The 17,360-nt window shown below is 45.8% G+C and overlaps 1 protein-coding gene across 3 annotated transcripts in view; it reads left to right on the top strand.

Moving 5' to 3' along the window:
* Window positions 1-17,360, top strand: part of Lnx2 (ligand of numb-protein X 2) — a 66,589-nt gene that overhangs the window by 43,736 nt on the left and 5,493 nt on the right. For all 3 annotated transcript variants that reach the window (XM_052754521.1, XM_052754522.1, XM_052754523.1), the window contains exons 3-8: window positions 1,122-1,363; window positions 2,280-2,479; window positions 6,403-6,771; window positions 8,296-8,436; window positions 9,164-9,341; window positions 15,802-16,033. In XM_052754521.1, the coding sequence (XP_052610481.1) occupies window positions 1,122-1,363; window positions 2,280-2,479; window positions 6,403-6,771; window positions 8,296-8,436; window positions 9,164-9,341; window positions 15,802-16,033 (1,362 nt within the window). The remainder of the gene's footprint in view (window positions 1-1,121; window positions 1,364-2,279; window positions 2,480-6,402; window positions 6,772-8,295; window positions 8,437-9,163; window positions 9,342-15,801; window positions 16,034-17,360) is intronic.

Here is a 17,360-nt window from a genome sequence, read left to right as displayed (position 1 = left end):
AGCTTTCAAATGTGTCTCTAATTAACCAACATCTTTGACAAAGGCCTTCCTTGTGTTCCTTGATCTCGTTTTCAAAAATATTTGCGGGGTGTTTTCGATAACAAGTCCCTGGAGTACTGCACAGCAGTGCAGAGTGGAGACTTGGCTGTGTCCCTCCATCACAGGGACACAGCCTGAAAGCAGGGTTTAAAGTTTAAAAAACGTCATTTCTGGGGCAAACGTACTGCTTTATGGCTTGGGACAGCTTTTAGCTTTAACTGAACCTGCCCTGTTCTTTGTGATGGTGCAAATTTTGGAATTTTCAAATACTGTCATTGACTGAAAGCCTGTGACCCTCAGCCTGTGGTCTGGGTGGCTTGGCTCCTCGCTGTCCTCTACCCTTCACACTGCATGCCACCTGGCGCTTTGTCCAGCCAGAGCCTCAGGTGAGAGAGTGTACTTGTGCTCTAGCCCCTTCCCAGAAGGCCAGCAAGAGAAGCTTTGTTTAAGAGTTCATTGCTTTTGAGTTTAAATGAGCCTCTACCCGCAGTTTGCTTCAGTAAAGCATGGTAGCGGTTCTTACTCGGCTCGCATAGCATGTCTTGAGGTTCTCTTCTTACAGACTAGGGAAACACATTTCGTCTCCTGTGTTTAACAAAAGGCAGATTGGCTGGGCCTTAGTTGGGCCTTGCTGCATGTTGTAAAGCTCCCTGTGTCTACTTGTCCACCAAGTGTGGAGAGGCACAGTGGCGCGTTTGCATGAAGAAGCCTGCAGATTGCTACCCCTGGCTAAGACATCTGGCCTGTAAAAAGCGCCGTTTGATGCAGATTTCACACTCATTCTCTATACAGACAGCCGTGACTCTTGGGATGTTTCCCGATGACTGCTGTCTACCTGAGCGTTAGGTTTTAGCTGAAGTTGTCTTCATGTCTTTCCTGAGTTGGCCTGTCAGATGGAGTGGTCAGAACTTAGTTTAGACAAAGATTGGGAGCTGAACTGTGGGTTCTTTGGGCTCTTTTGGCACGTGAACAGTTGCCATGCCTTTGTTAAGGTGAACGCTGTTAACTAAACCCACCACACCCTCGTCCCCCTCAACTTTTCCTTTTCAAAGCATCTGAAAACCACCTGCTGCTATTTCTAGGTGTCCTGGAGCCTCGTACCGGAGAGTTGATCTAGAGAGAAGGGAAACTAGTCAAACTCAAACACAGATTGAAGGTGAAACCGGATCCACTGGACTGGATCCTCCTGGCACCTCCCCCCCAGAAACGGACTGCTTGGGCACTGTGCCTGCCGAGCGGAACTTGACACCTGCGCCTCTCCCTGTGTGGCCCGAGGAGCCTGGCCTGGACAACCCTGCCTTCGAGGAGAGCGCTGCGGCTGACCGTATGTGCAGCTCACCCCTTCCTGTGTTCTCAGCTCTCCCTTGCCTTTCCTCCACTGCCCTCCACTGCCCGTCTGACATCCTGGTTAAACAGCTGCACTGGAGTACGCTTTGCATACCACACTATCCTCTCTCTTTGTACTGAGCCGCCCTAGCTGGCTGCAGTCTAGAAATAGAAGAGAGTCTTAACCTGGAGGAAGACTCTCATCCTTCCCCACTGGGATCTGCTATTTCTCGTGTGATGAGAAACATGCTTGCATCAGTAGCATCCACAGCCAAACCACAAAAGCAATAGGAGCAGCTCAGATAGTCACTATTCCTAAACACTGTGTTAATTAGGGAAATGTTTGTAACATGAGGACATTAACAAAAAAAAAACAGGTTAAAAAGCTGAGCCTTGAAAGATGGCAGCTCAGACAGCTCCGCTGGGACAGCGGGAATGCGTCCTCTGAGTCCGCTCCACAGCCCTGCTCTCGGCACACACAGAGCCTGGGGCGGTGGGCCCTTTACGCCTAGACCTCATTTCCCTTAGAAACCGTAAGTCACCCTCCCTGTTCATATAGGTCTTGACACGGCTGTGATGCTTTTTGCCCCTCAGGGCTCTGTGCAGTGGTGGCCTTCCTCAGCTCCTCTGGGATTCCCCACCAGACCAGAGTTTTCCGTCTGCGGCCTTGCACGGTCTGTTCTTCTTTCATGGCCCAGGCATCATCGCTGGGAGCACGGTGGCTTTCTGTTAATGTGTGCTCCCTGGTGACCTCGTACATAGTAATTATTTATCGATGGTTACTGAGCGTTGGTGGAAGAAGAGAGTTGGGCTAGTTTTAACCGTGTTTTATTGGTTAGTTGTTGTTCACCTACAAGATCCCATGTTGAGCCGGGGAGAGTCTGAACATACGCTGTTCTTGTTTTACTTGGCAGCTGTACAACAACCACTCAGTTTACCAGAAGGGGAGATCACCACCATCGAGATCCTCCGCTCTAACCCATACATCCAGTTAGGAATCAGCATCGTGGGCGGCAATGAGACGCCACTGATCAACATCGTCATCCAGGAAGTCTACCGGGATGGGGTCATCGCTAGAGATGGAAGGCTCCTTGCCGGAGACCAGATTCTTCAGGTAACAACAGCTCTACCGCTCTGTTAGCTTGTGCCTTTTTGTTTTACAACTTAGACAACTGTGATATTATAGAACCCTGGTTATACAAAAGTTGGTTTTGCTGGGGTTTTTTATTTATTTTATTTTATTTTTTGGAGACTATGTAGCTCTGACTGGCCTAGAACCTGAGAAGTAGACCAGGCTGGCCTCAAACTCACAGAGATTTACCTGTCACTGCCTCCTGAGTGCTGGGGTTAAAGGTGTGCGCCACCATACCCAGCTATCTTTATTTGAATTTTGTTATGCTTTGTTTTTTGAGTCAGACTGTTTTATGTAGCCCAGGCTAGCCTCAAACTCTCTGTTACCCAGGCTGGCCTCAGCCTCTCAGGTGCTGAGATTGCAGCTTTGCTCTTTGTGTGTACAGAACAGGTCAGGGATTGTGTGTTATTTGAATTTTCAGTCCCGTGTGTGGCCAGACACTTGGGGCAGGGCTCTCTGGGTTTGTTTGACATTGACACTCCTGGCTTGGACTCTTGATGGCCCTTCCAGCGACACCATTGAGCAGGCTAGCTGTCTCTTTCCCACTGGTTTTATTTCATACCCAGTTTCCATCCATCCCCTCCCTGCATGACTGATCCTTGTGTTTACTGATGGCTGGAATGTGAAAGACAGACCCGCACGGCACCAGTTGCTGATGATGTTTTTTCTCATCATCCTGGGGATTCCGTGTGATGCTAGGCAAGCACTCTGCCACTGAGCTACACCTCAGCCTGAGGTAAACAAGTTTGTAGCTCAGAATGTTAGGTAAGATTCCTGTCTCTTACTCCACGATGCCTGCCAGCGTCCAGCTCCAGGTTTTCGGTCAGTCCTCTGTGGTGTCCTCCCCGAGTGCCGCCTCCAGGAAGAAACGGTCCTGGAAGCAGCAGCACGGGACCAGATATTCTCTGTATTAGAGAGCATCACTGCAGAGGTGGGAGAGCGGGTGTCCTGTCTCACAGAGCCGGGGTCTGTGGGAAGACCGCCCTGGGCCTTTGAGTCACTGTGAGCTGAAAAGAAAAAAAGGCTAGTTTCTAGGAGAAGAATACAAACGGGGAAAACGCCTTCCCGGAGCCCAAGCACAAGGGCCTTTCTCGACCCCCTTCGGTCCTCCGCTGGGATCTGCAGAGGCCTCCCTCCTCCCTCCTCCCTGTTCCCTGTTCCCTGCCACCTCTCTAGTCTAGGCCTTCACCACTTCATTCCCAGTTTGGTGCCACGCTCTCCATCCAGCAGCAGCCTGTCTCCCGCGCTCCTCCCGGGAGTCCAGCCTGTTCACTTGAGGGGAATGCCGCTGTAACCCGCACTCGCCTCGGACGGTCACGGTCCAGGCCCAGGTGCTTCATGCAGCCTCGCTTCCTAACATTTCGTCCCTTTCCTGCGGCACGCCAGGTCAGCTGCTGGGGACACATTTAAAAGTAAAAGTCTGTCCTGCCCTCAGAGAGCGTCCTTCCGTCCCGGAAGCCAGCTCTCCTCAGCCTGCCCTCACCTGTAAACTGTTCAGCCATTCCCCGCACCCTGCTCCCTTGCTTTATCATCACACTTGGTGCACGGAATCCACCACAAATAGTGAGGTGTTGATGAAGTTCAACCCTAGTGGACTGGCAGAGGAGTGAACTTGGCTGTGACATCCTGTTGAGACTAGCCATCTCCTGGATCAGAGCAAAGCAGGTAGGGGCCAGGCTGCAGGGCAGCAGGGTTGGTGTGTCCAGCCGCTTGACCATGCGTGGCTTTCTTTTCAAGCCCACACCCCAAACCCTCCCAGGGCCATTGTATAGCTGAGACAGACTGAGCTTTCAAATTGTTCTTGGAAGTCAGTTTCTGTGCACTGGCTCTCGGCCGCCGGTCTGTGTTGGTGCGCTGGCTGCTCAAGGCTGGCCCCACTGTGAGGACACGCTGCCTGCACGCACGCCTCCGTTCCTAGCTCGTGCCCTGTATTTAGAGGGACTCTCACAGCTCTTTCCCCAGGTCCACCCCTCCCGGGCATCTGACTCTTTGACTCTACGGCAGCCCTCATACTGTTCTCTCTCCCCATCTGGCCTTCCTAGCGGTGATTTAAGTATATACTTTTGTCTTTTTTTTTTTTTTCTTTTTAACATAGTGTGCCGTGTTTGAAAATCCCCAAGCAATAAGGTGGTTCATTTACAGACTAGTGAACCACACTGTGCTTTTCTTCTCTTGGTAAACACGCAGTCAACAGGAAGGACTAGCTTTTCCCACATTTAACAAAGTCCGTATAGGAAGACACACACAGCACATACTCACTGAAGTAAACTTTACAAAGGGAGCCTGTGCTCTCACGGTTTTATGCACCTCTTCAGAGATCCACATGCAGCCTTTTGAGCAGTTTTAAAGAAAAAAATGCCACTCTTTATAAAGTATGTCCATAGTATTAAAAGTGATACCGCTTTAGAACATTAAAAATAAAATATTTTTAGTTTGATCAGAAACATCAGTGATTTACATCGTGTTGGTGAACAACAAAAACCATAGTCAAAATGCATGATAGTTTACTATTTGTGCTCCTTTTACAAAATCAGGAAGTCTTTTCTCCGACTTTCACTGGCAACCATGCATTCATGGAGAATGAATCTTTTCATAGTTGAGTCTTCCCCGTCCTGCTTTACAGAGAAAGTAGGCTGCGTGCTTGCATACTGCTGAAATGCAGAGCTGTATTTCGGCCAGGCATTGTGTCCTTTGTGACTGTCTGAAGATGGAAAATGTGAACGTGGCAATAATCCACGCTCAGCTGGACAACTGAAATGATGATGGACCCATGAGTCCTGTCAGCCCGTTTTTCTGGAACATTCCTTGGCGTTCCGGTCTCGGGCCAATTAGTTATCTGTCAAAGCCTGCATCAATGTTAAAAACATGAGAGAATATAAACTCGTATGTATGCCTGCAAGTTTGATGACTGAATTTTAAAAGGTATCCATAGACCCAAACCAAAAAAATTCAAGGTAGTATTGTTCAAAACTATCAAACCCAGAAAATAAGCAAAAGAAAGAAAGCAGCCCAAATTCAAAAAGATAGAACTGTCGATCTCAGTCAGATTTGTAAGAAGGGGAAGGCCTTGCTTAATGTTTGGGAGCCTTGAGGATTCCAGGTGATCATACATTCCTAACCCAGAGCTGTCTCATTAGTGATGCTTGGCGAACATTGGTTTTATCTCGGATAGATTCAAAGAGCTCTAATTGTGATAAGTAGGAAAATTATGCTCACCTCCTAGGTGGATAATTGAAGCTGGACTATTTTCCTAAATGATGTTACATATTCAGAGATCAGTCATTGTAATTGTATCAAGGCTGTACATTGTAATGAGTACATGAATGTTGAATTACACTCAGCATATTAAATATGTATTATATGTGTATGCTGATAATTAGGATGGAATTGTAATTACATACTTTAAAAGTCACTCAGAATATGCAACTTTTTAAGAAATAAAACGATTTATTTTGTCTCTCGTAAATGTGTTTCATTAGGGAACGCAGCTTTGAAATCCAGCAGAATTGAGCCCGCAAGCCTCTAGAGCTGTGCTGGGTTCAGGCTTGCCCTGGTGTGACACGGCCTGCTCCCTCCCACCCTGGTCCTGTGAAGTAGAGTCAGAGCCAGAGGAGCAGGCGCTAGATGAGTTCCCTGTTCCCCTGAGGTTGTCAGTAACTAGAACCAAAGCCTCTAATGTCAGCGCTGGTGTTTCTAACCATTCCTCAACACTGTGCTGTTTGTCATTTTTAAATTCTATTCTGTAAGTCTTTAGGGTGGTTTTCTGTGTAGGTAAGGGATCCTCTGGCATTTTCTCCATATTGGTTTCCTTTGGAGATGTCATCTAGACATTTCTGCAAGTTAGGAAAATAAAATTTTGCCGTGCATTGGTCCTAGGGGTTTTGTGTGTTCGTTTGTTGTTTTAGGTCAACAAATACGATATCAGCAATGTGTCCCATAACTATGCCCGGGCTGTGCTTTCCCAGCCCTGCGGCATGCTGCAGCTCACTGTGCTGCGGGAGAGGCGCTTCGGCAGCCGAGCACACAGCCATGCGGACAGCAGTGCCCCTCGGGACGAGGTCTTCCAAGTGATGCTTCACAAACGCGACTCGGCAGAGCAGCTGGGGATTAAATTAGTCCGCAGGACAGATGAGCCGGGCGTCTTTATTCTTGACCTTCTGGAAGGGGGGCTGGCGGCGCAGGATGGCAGGCTCAACAGCAATGACCGGGTGCTGGCCATCAACGGACACGACCTGAAGCACGGGACCCCAGAGCTCGCTGCCCAGATCATTCAGGTAAACACCTGACACCGAGCCTGGACCGTCAGTCACATGGCTGACTGTTGCATTGGCACCTAGGAATTCAGGGCCGTCCATGGTAAAGTCTTCAGACTCCACACTACTGCCTAGAACTCCCCCACATAGAGCTGTGTTAGTGTGGGGTTGTTGTTGACTGGGACTTGTGTTTGTACAGTGTGGGCTCCACAGCTTTGCATCTTTCCAGAGAGCAAGAGTTTACTTCAGCCAGTAAGCTTGTCCAAGTCCTTTTCAAGGGAAGTTGCATTTCTGATGTGGGGCTCTCAGGTGTTAACAGCAATGGCCGTGAGTGTGTATTGTAAGAAAATCCCAGGTAGCCATTGGCACTCCCCACAGTATGGTGTGGTCATCAGGCTGTAAATGTCAGGACTCTGATTCAGGTCACCTCAGCATTTACCTGTTGGACCCTGGAGGTGCTGCTGAAGTGGCGAATGCATAGAGTTGTCTCTCACTCTCCAATCGGAGAACCAAAAGTGAGGCCATCTTTATATTTTACTAAGTGGTGTGTGTGTCTGGGTGTGCCGCCACGGTGCGTGTGGAGATGAGAGGATGGTTTGCTGCGGCTAGCTCTATTCTTCCACTTCGGAGGCCTCAGGGACTGAGCGTCGATCATCAGGTGTGGCAGTGAATGCCTTTACCCTCTGAGCCACCTTTCCAGCCCATAAAGGAATTTCTTACCATCAGTAATTTTAATCACAGTGAAGGTTTCTACTTCTCATCACAGTTCCTTAAAGCAGGCTGTGAATTTCTGTAGGAGAAACAGTAAAGTTGGAGGTTTGTGGTGATGACAGAGAAGAATCATCGGGTAAGTCAGATGTGCTTTAAAGAGCGAGGACAGCATGACCTCAAGTGTAATAATGTGTGAACCTTGATGTTTGAAACACAGTCAACGGACCACAAGCCTCCAAATAATTTAACTCTTAAAGGTGTGTGTGTGTGTGTGTGTGTGTGTGTGTGTGTGTGTGTGTGTGTGTCTGTCCATGCATGTGTGTGTGTGTGTGTTTCAGTGTCAGAGTTTTGAAAATATTAGCCTTCTTCTGCCACCAGGTAGTGACTGCCCAGATGAGGCTTTGGTGCCGTGACTAAGAAGTGCATAGGGAGGGCTGGAGAGATGGCTCAGAGGTTAAGAGCACTGACTGCTCTTCCAGAGGTCCTGAGTTCAATTCCCAGCAACCACATGGTGGCTCACAACCATCTGTAATGAGATCTGGTGCCCTCTTCTGACCTGTAATAAATAAATAAAAATCTAAAAAAAAAAAAAAAAAAAAAAAAAGAAGAAGTGCATAGGGAGTTACAGTGTCCCCAGGCATTGTATCCTGCAGCATTCATGGGGCTGAGGCAGGAGCCTCTAGCCTGTGTTCCTTAATGAGAACCTGCCTCAGTGAGGAGAAGAGAGGAGAGAGGGGAGGGGAGGGAAGGGCAGAGGAGAAGAGAAGGAGTTCCACTAAGATCTCTAAGGCACAAACATCATGTATGATGGGCAATGATGAATGTCTTCTCCAGGCCAGTGGGGAGAGAGTGAATTTGACAATTGCCAGACCGGGGAAGTCCCAGCCTAGCAATGGCACCCGTGAAGCAGGAGCACACAGCGTCAGCCAGCACCATGCACAGCCACCCCCTCACAGCCGGCCAAGCTCACACAAGGTGAGGACGCTCCGCTCCTTCAATTTCCATCACCCTCTGAGGATCCTTGTTACAGCCTGAGAAGATGTAAGGACAGGCTTTCTGTATGCTGGTCATAACACAATATAAAGTTTTGTTCGTTTTTCAAGCCTGAAATGCAGGCTGTCATTCTGTTGGAAACCCCCAGGTGTTTGGGGCGTGAAGCCTGAGAGTGGCCTCCCCAGTCAGCCTCCGTAGTTTCTTGTCAGGGAGGCTTCCTCTGTGAAGTGATTAACAAGAAGGGATACTCCACGGCTCAGGGCCACGCCTAAGTCCAGTCTCCTTGGCTTGCTTGTGTAAATGTGATCACTGGTCTACAGCTAAAAATGCACCATGAAAACATGGCTAAGTCCATGGTTAGCAGGTAGGCATGTTGCCTCCGGTGACAGGATTAGCTGTGTGAACGCTGACTGACTCTGAGCTTTGACAGGCACACGGATAGCATGTGTGGTTACGGTATTAAAATCCCTATCGACTGGCTGGGTGTGGTGGTGCACGCTTTTAATCCCAGCACTCAGGAGGCAGAGGCAGGCGGATCTCTGTGAGTTCCGGGACAATCAGGACTGCAGTCAGACAGCTATCTCAGAAACAGAGCTTTTCCGTCCTCATAAGGAGTCAAGCACACAGTCCCTTTATGAGCACCGCTGAAACTTGCTTTAGCCTGTTTTTACCTCGGCTGCATGTCACGGCTTTTCTTCTTTCCTTGTAGGACCTCACTCAGTGTGTCACGTGCCAGGAGAAGCACATCACTGTAAAGAAGGAGCCACGTGAGTCCCTTGGGATGACGGTTGCTGGTGGCAGAGGGAGTAAGAACGGTGAGCTGCCCATCTTCGTGACCAGCGTGCCACCCCATGGCTGCCTGGCCCGAGACGGCAGGATCAAGAGAGGTAAGGCAGGGTCTCGGAAGACGTGCCATGTTCATCTCAGAACTGAGGTCACACTTTTAAAGAGTAATTACTGTGTTTCAGATTAAACATGACTTTTACAAACCTTTCAACGTGTCCTTGTATAGAAAACAAAATGTTTTTCTATAAGGTTAGGAAAATTAACCCTGATGATGGTTGGAGACCCTGCAGTTTCTCAGACTGTTGGCTTATTTTTATCCTGGAAAAGATCCAGCTTATAGCAGATGATGCTGAAGGGCCTTCTCACCGAAATACAGCATTGATTATGATAGAGTGTCCGGGGCCCGTGTGATGCTGAGCGGTAGGAGCGCCCGCTGCCCAAGCCTGGTGCCCCGAGCTCTATCCCTGGACCTTGAGGTAGAAGGAGACAAGGCTTCAGGAAGTCATCTTCTTACCTCGTGCAGATGCCATGCGAGCGTGCAGAAGACAAGAGGAGCAGCAGAGGACAGACTTGATTTTAGAGGTGAACTCCTTGTCCCCTCACAACCGTTAGGGTGCATAGAAGGGAACATGGACCTGGACACTGTTGCCATGGTAGACTAGCGGTCACTGCTGATGTACTTCATGTGGGGAGAAAATCGAAGCTGAAAGGTTATTTTCCCAGGAACAAAGCCCACCTTCTCCCTTCTCAAAAGCTGGTACTTGGGAAAGCCCCCAAGAAAAAACAGTCCTATGACCTGTAATTAGGCGGCAGTTTCTTAGGTAACCCTCAGAGTGGCAGAAAATGTTTACAAGTCACACATTTATGTATGCGTACATGGCTTATCAAGAAATTGTAAAGAGCTTTTCCAACTCAATAAAAACTGTAAGTTACCTAATTTAAAGACAAAAATAGACATTTCTCCCAAGAAGACAGTCACATGCAAAACTGCTCAACATAACTACATAACTGGTTATCAGAGAGACGGCCCTCATCCTGTCCTAAAATGTTCTAAAATCATAGTGGTGGTGTTCTTTGGTCAACATCATAAGACCACAGAGCTGGGTGGGATGTTGTTTGTTTGTTTGTTTGTTTGTTTGTTTGTTTTGGTTTTTGGTTTTTCGAGACAGGGTTTCTCAGTGTAACAGCCCTGCCTGTCCTGGAACTCCATTTGTAGACCAGGCTGGCCTCAAACTCACAGAGATTCACCTGCCTCTGCCTCCCGAGTGCTGGGACTAGAGGCATCCACCATCACTGCCCTGCTAGCTGGGTGTTTTAAAAAGAGGGTTCAAGTACAGTGTAGAGTATATTTCAATAAGGATACTATTTTTTAAAAGTTACTTGTCCAATTGTAGAATTTGGTGACATTTCAGTTCCTTCTTGGTTTTATTTTTTTGTTTTGTGTATGTGTGCGTGCACTTCTGAGTTTTCCTTTTTATTATTTTTTTTTTAATCCATAGCCGTTTGTTTATTTTTGTAATGCTCTCAAAAATTGAATTACACAAAATAACAATCTAAACCCCGCCTTTCCTCGGGATTATACAAAAGGATTGTTTATAACAACCACACCCTTCACAAACAGTGGCTCAGGAGTCACTAATGTGACTGATACGTTCTCACTATGTGCTCTGCACGCAGATCTGTACTTGCCTCCCCGCATGCCCTTCCTGGTCTGACCGAGGTTTCTGCCACCACCCAGTGATTGTGGCAGACACGGAAGCATTACAGGGATGCCAGCACCCTAGCCTGCGGTGGGCTCTGAGCAAAATGTTCCACAGTACAGTAAAAAGGAGCACACAGATACGTAATACATCATTCCTATAGGAAGTGCAACAAAGAGGAAGAACTGAGAGTTTATGTCCCTTCTACTCATGAAGGTAAAACCAAGAAGTCCAACTCTCCGAGTATCATCAAAAACATAGAACAGTTTATCTCAGGGCTTTTTGCTGAGCCTGTGAGAAAAGACTTAATAATAACTATTTTCCCTTGACTGTGTGTAACTTACAATGATGTATGAGGTCTTTCTTTTTTATTTTTATTTATTCTTCTCTCATGTAATACCACAGACCACAGTTTCCCTTCCCTCCACTCCTCCTAGTTCACGCCCCCCCCCCCCCCCCACCTCCTTTCACTCTGAGGGATATCAACTGAACACGGTCAACAAGATACAATAAGACTAGGTACAAGTCTTATTGTATCTTGTTAATCGTTATCAAGGCTGGGTAAAGCAACCCAGTAGGAGGAGAAAAGTCCCAAGAACAGGCAAAAGAGTTAGAAACAACCCTGCTCCCACTGTTAAAGAGACCCACAAAACCACAAAGCTAACAACCATAACATATTTGCTGCATGATAGCCCAATCAGTCTCTGTGAGCCCTGCTTAGTTGATTCTGTGGGCTGTGTTCTCACAGTGTCCTCAACCCCTCTGACTCCTTCAGTCCTCCTCGTCTTCCATGGGGTTCCCCAAGCTCTGAGGGGAGGGACCCGATGAAGATCTCCAATTTGGGGTCTCTCCACCTACTGTCTGGCTGTGGGTCTCTGCATCTGCTCCCATCAACTGCTGGAAGAAGCCTCTCTGGTGATGATTGGGCTAGGCACCAATCTGGAGTTCTGGTGGCCAGAGTGGCCTCTCCCAAGTTTTCAGTAATGAGAATCCTTTTCAGTAATTAATAATCTGAAAGATAGATGATAAATAAAGAGGAGGTTTTCTGAAGCCATTGCAGCACAAATGTCTATTTTCAGAATTTTTCTAACCTTTTCTAACCCCTTTTATTTTTTAATAATCTCTGTAGCTCTTTTTCATTGCACACATGTTGTTGCCTGTCAAGCAAGGGGCTGTTTCTATGTATAAAACTGTGTAATATTAAATAGAATCTGTTAAAGTTATTTCTAAGAGCAAAAGATCAAATAGTTTGGGGATCAGAAAGAACTGCGGAGCTCTCTGAAGCTCAGTGGAGAGAAGCAGTGCTCACCCCTGTGCACAGCTACAAGGGGTAATGATTCAGACATAGACCTTACAAGGTGCTTCAAGACAGTTTTCCCTCTGTAGTCTGGCATTAGTTTGAGTTTTGAACTGTTGTGGAATTTTCTCTGTGAATTGGAAAAATTGCCCTTGGTGGTACAGAAAATCACAAATAATTAAAAACCCATCTTCATCTGTAGGCGGAGTTTTCCCATTCCAAGAGCCACTTCCAAATTACCACACAGAGGCTTATATTAATTATAAATGCTCAGCCAATAGCTCAGGTTTATTATTAACTAGCTCTTAACATCTTAATTTAACCCACATTTCTTATTTACCCTCTGCCACATGGCGGTACCCTTATTAGCATTGAACATTCATCTCCTGCTCCCTCTGTGTCTGCTGGCGACTCCTCAGACTCCGCCCTACTCTTTCTCAGCATTCTCAATTTGGCTTTCAAAACAACAAACCTTATTCTGTTCAACTATCAGCCAGTCAGCTTGTTTATTAAACCAATCACAGTGACAAATCTTCAAGTGTTATAAAGGGATTATTCCACAGCATTTCCCCCTTTTTGTCTAATTAAAAAGAAAGGGTTTAACTTTAGCATAGTAAAATTATATCAAACAAAAACAGTTATCAAGTAAGAATTACAGTTACAATATCTACTCTATTTGTATATGGCAAAATTAGAGAAAATAATTTATTATCTATTTTATCTTTGTGAGTCTATGAAATTTTGTACTTAATTTACCTTCTGTCACAACTAAGGAAAATGATAACTGTAACTATCTAGTCTTCAGCTCCATCAAAGACTCCAGAAGGATGAAATGTTACCTAATGACAGGGACTTCAGGCTGCCTGGATAGTCACCCAAAGTTCTTCTGTAACATTGGGGCATCCACCTCTGGCCTACAGGCCTAGCATATCTGACAGACTTTCTGTGAAGCAGGGAATTCTGAAGGACTGTCCTACCTTGTCTTGGCAAAGTCTGGCAGTCGTCTTTCTTGTGTCCTGCTGGTCCAGTTTGGACAGTAACTGTCAGCAAGTGAGGCAAGGGCAGTTTCTTTACCCACATGGCTAGCTTTTGCCATAAAGAAAACAAACTCCATATGGAGTTTCGGCAATGCCCATCATCCTCTTTGAAGTAATTGGTGCTGCCAGGAGCAGACATGTCTCACTGTTGAAAAAAGTCTAAGTTCTTAAAACATTTTAAATGCCATATTCTGGAAGTCTTTGAAGTGTTTGAAGATTGCTTGTCTATCTGAAATATATCTCTGTAGGACCTTGAAAACCTAATATGACGATAAGTTTGCTGTTATAGATGAAATATGTTTTTTTTGAAATTTGTATTTCTTAATTATGTATTATATTTTTAAATGAGCTGAATAAACATAATACCCTAAACAAGATTAGAAATATACATACAGTATAACAAAATTAACTTTAAATTTGTATCAATATACCAAAATCCACACCAATGTAAAATATTTAAGGTTAATAGTTGGGTTTTTTTTTCTATGACCAATAATAATTTGCAACCAACCCCCCTAAACAAAGATAAGCATCTATAATTAATTTTTTGGAAATGTGGATGTAGTTATCTAGACTACTTACTGCTGATTGGGGGTCTCTGGTAATCTATGGGGAACACTTAAGAAAATTCAGGATAATGGTCAAGTCCTGACTGGAGTATTCTGTGAGGCTGAATCATCTCAGTCAGCAGCCTTGAAGCTGTTTTGGATTTGGATCACCTGGGTTATCCAGGTTTCCTTGCTCTGAAAATACACAAACTTTTAAAGATACCATACATATCTGTATTAATACAAGTATAGACTGTGCATTGTATACAAGTCAGCCAAAGATGATTTTTTCTTATGTGTTTGAGCAGATAAAATATATGTTACGTGATTTGTGGTTTTTGTGGATTTTTTTTTAATGTCTGTAGCCAGGATTTCAGGGGATCTTCCTTAATCAAACCTGATTTTCCTTAACCCAGAATGAATCCATAGCCTCTCATTTCCCGTGGAAACAAAAGCATAACCTCTCCCAAAGCAACATCTCTTTTGACTTAAATTTTGAAATCAAGATAATTTTAAAACATATAAGTTGGCCGGGCAGTGGTGGCACATGCCTTTAATCCCAGCACTCAGGAGGCAGAGGCAGGTGGATCTTAGTGAGTTCCAGGCCAGCCTGGTCTACAGAGCAAGATCCAGGACAGCCAGGAATGTTACACAGAGAAGCTCTGTCTCAAACACACACACACACACACACACACACACACACACACACACACACACACACACACACACACATATATATATTGTTGTTTTAATCTAGCAGTTTCATAGGCCAGTGTCTCTTAGCAGCCAAAAAATTCAATGACAACACAATAACATACAGGATCCAGACTCTCTGTATTTTCCATCTTTATGTGGCTTTTTTTTATTTTATATTACTTTACTCCCTTTTTAAGGGCTTTGTTTTATTATTTTAAAACTATTCTTTTCTTTTTTATGACTGTCTGTTCCCTTTTTCTTTTCTCTCCCAAGCCTTTGTGCATTTTTAAACACACTGTAACCCATTTAGAGGTTTCTTCCATCTGAATCTGTCTTTACTGCATGTCTGTAATCCTTTTCTGTCTGCATGGGCAAAATTTAAACTGCTGTGTAACTTAGATCATGGTGTGCTGGTGGCTGGCTCCTCCCCCTTGGTTCCCTGAAAGGCTAGTTTCATGGCTGAGGTACATTTACCACCAGCTCTGAGAGCCATGGTTTCTGGCCCAACTCTGGGAAGTTTTGGGGTCCATGCCGCCACCAAGTAGCATGCCACCCACTGCTCATAAACAGTGTTTTAGTGTTTGGCAGCAGGGCCTAGGAAAAGAGCCACCCTGTTTTTGCTGCTAGTACTGACCCAGTAAGCCATCTCTTAAAGGAGCCATGACTCTACTCACCGCCAGCAAACAGAACCTACCAGATAAAAGACAATTACCAAGAAGCAATGCTTGACTCTGTTTTTGTGTGTTTAGAATCCTTTTTTTTAAGCTTTTTTGGGTCTTATGTGGGCATTCCTGCCCCATGTTGGGCTGCCATATATAGTCAGAAGTTTTCCTGTCCTGACCATCCACTCCCCTTCCTGGCAGGCAGCTGCTTCCAAATTATCACACAGAGACTTAATTATTTACAAATGCTCGGCCAATAGCTCAGACTTGTTACTAGCTAACTCTTACATTTAAATTGACCCATATTTCTCTTTATGCTTTGCCACATGACTCATTGCTTGTTACCTCAGTTTCTACATATCCTGCTTGCTCAGTGGGTGACTGGCGTCTCTCTGACTCCACCCTTCTTCCCATCAGTCTCCTAGCTTGGTTGTCCCACTTAAATTCCTGCCTTGCTACTAGCCAATCAGGGTTTTATTAAACCAATTTGAGTGACAAATCTCTACAGCGTACAAAGGATTATTCTACAGCGTTCATCCCATCTAAGCTCTTGAAAATGACCCGTTGATTGGTTGGCAAACAAGAGCTCATGTCATTCTTCTGGCTTCCCCAACGGCACAGGTGATGTGTTGCTGAATATCAACGGCATTGACCTGACCAACCTAAGTCATAGCGAGGCTGTGGCCATGCTGAAGGCCAGTGCTGCATCTCCGGCCGTCGTCCTCAAAGCCCTGGAGGTCCAGATTGTGGAGGAGACGGCCCAGGGCTCAGAGGAGCAGCCAGGCGCCTTCAGTGAGAACGAGTACGATGCCAGCTGGTCCCCGTCCTGGATCATGTGGCTCGGGCTGCCAAGGTACCAAGAGCGTCTTTTGTTATCTTACAGAGTGATCATATTTTTTTACCTTTATCAGTAGGTTGCACAGTTGACTCACCCAGTGGGGAGGCAGGGCTTTAATTAGGTAAAAAACAAGTTTTAGGTAAATTTAACAACAACTAAGCTAAAAGGTTTGTGTCTACTTGTAAAAAAAAGAAGACAATTTTGGCAATTCCCATTGAGGAGGGTTTGTTTTGTTTTGTTTTTTGAAGGGGACAGAGTATGCACTTGTACACATGCTGGGATGACAGGCACACACCACCACACCTGGTGGGTTTTTTCTGTGGGTCCTGGGGATCCAGACTCAGGTCCTCATGCTTGCACAGCAGGCGTTTACCCACAGAGCCACCTTACCTTGAAAAGGCAGAATTTGGGGTTTCTGAGGCAGCATCTCACTCTGTAGCCCAAGCTAGCCAAGAACTTAGGATCCTTTTGTAAAAAGACAGAACTCGGTCTGTGTTGAACACGCAGAACTCACAGGTATGACCAGTGAGATGCTCTGTGGCTGGCTGATGGGGTCCTGGAGACATTGGACCCTCCGGCGACACCCCAGGGTGCCGGCCTTCTCCAGATGGTTGATGTTTGGTGTTGAGATAGAAAGAGTGTGTGTAACTATGGTTATTTGTATCTAAAATAATTTAGATTCTCATTATCTATAAAAAGCATCACAAAACATGTCTATTAGCCAAGAATGAAACGGCTGGTTCTTAAAAACAAACCAGAACAACGCACCAGTTTCTGAGTCATCCGACTCGTGTGGGGTAACGTGCAGTGAGGAGCATTCACACACACTGTGTACCTCGTCAAGTCTGTCACATGAGGAACAGCAAGAATGTCATGGGTATTGTATTTTAGTTGTTGATAGCCCAGTTTGCTGGCTTGTTCCCATGTATTTTGTTTTGCTTTTTATTTTTAATTATAAGGCCTAGAACTCACGTCTCATAGACATAGCAGGACCTTCGATGCATCAAAACTGGAAATTGACTGCAGAGATGGCCCAGTGGTTAGAGCACTTGCTGCTCTTGCGGAGGACCCTGGTCCAGTTCCCAGCCCCACATGGCAGCTCACAACCATCTGTAACTCTAGTTTCAGAGGATCCAACACCCTCTTCTGGTCTCCACTGGCACTGTACATATGTGGTGCACATACATACATGTAGGCAAACACCCATACACATAGAATAAAAGTAAATCCTTTTTGAAAAACAGATGTAAATGGTTAGTGTCAAACTGCTGCAGAGCTACAGTATAACTGGGTCATCAGGGTCATTCTAGAGCAGTGAATCTTTTTGGGGGGCCGAGGGAGC

This window comes from Peromyscus californicus, unplaced genomic scaffold, assembly GCF_007827085.1.
Source record: "Peromyscus californicus insignis strain IS unplaced genomic scaffold, ASM782708v3 Scaffold_2__1_contigs__length_46816999, whole genome shotgun sequence".
In the NCBI taxonomy this organism is placed as follows: Eukaryota; Metazoa; Chordata; class Mammalia; order Rodentia; family Cricetidae; genus Peromyscus; species Peromyscus californicus.
Note: the sequence above shows the minus strand (reverse complement) of the source record. Positions and strands in the feature narration are given on the sequence as shown.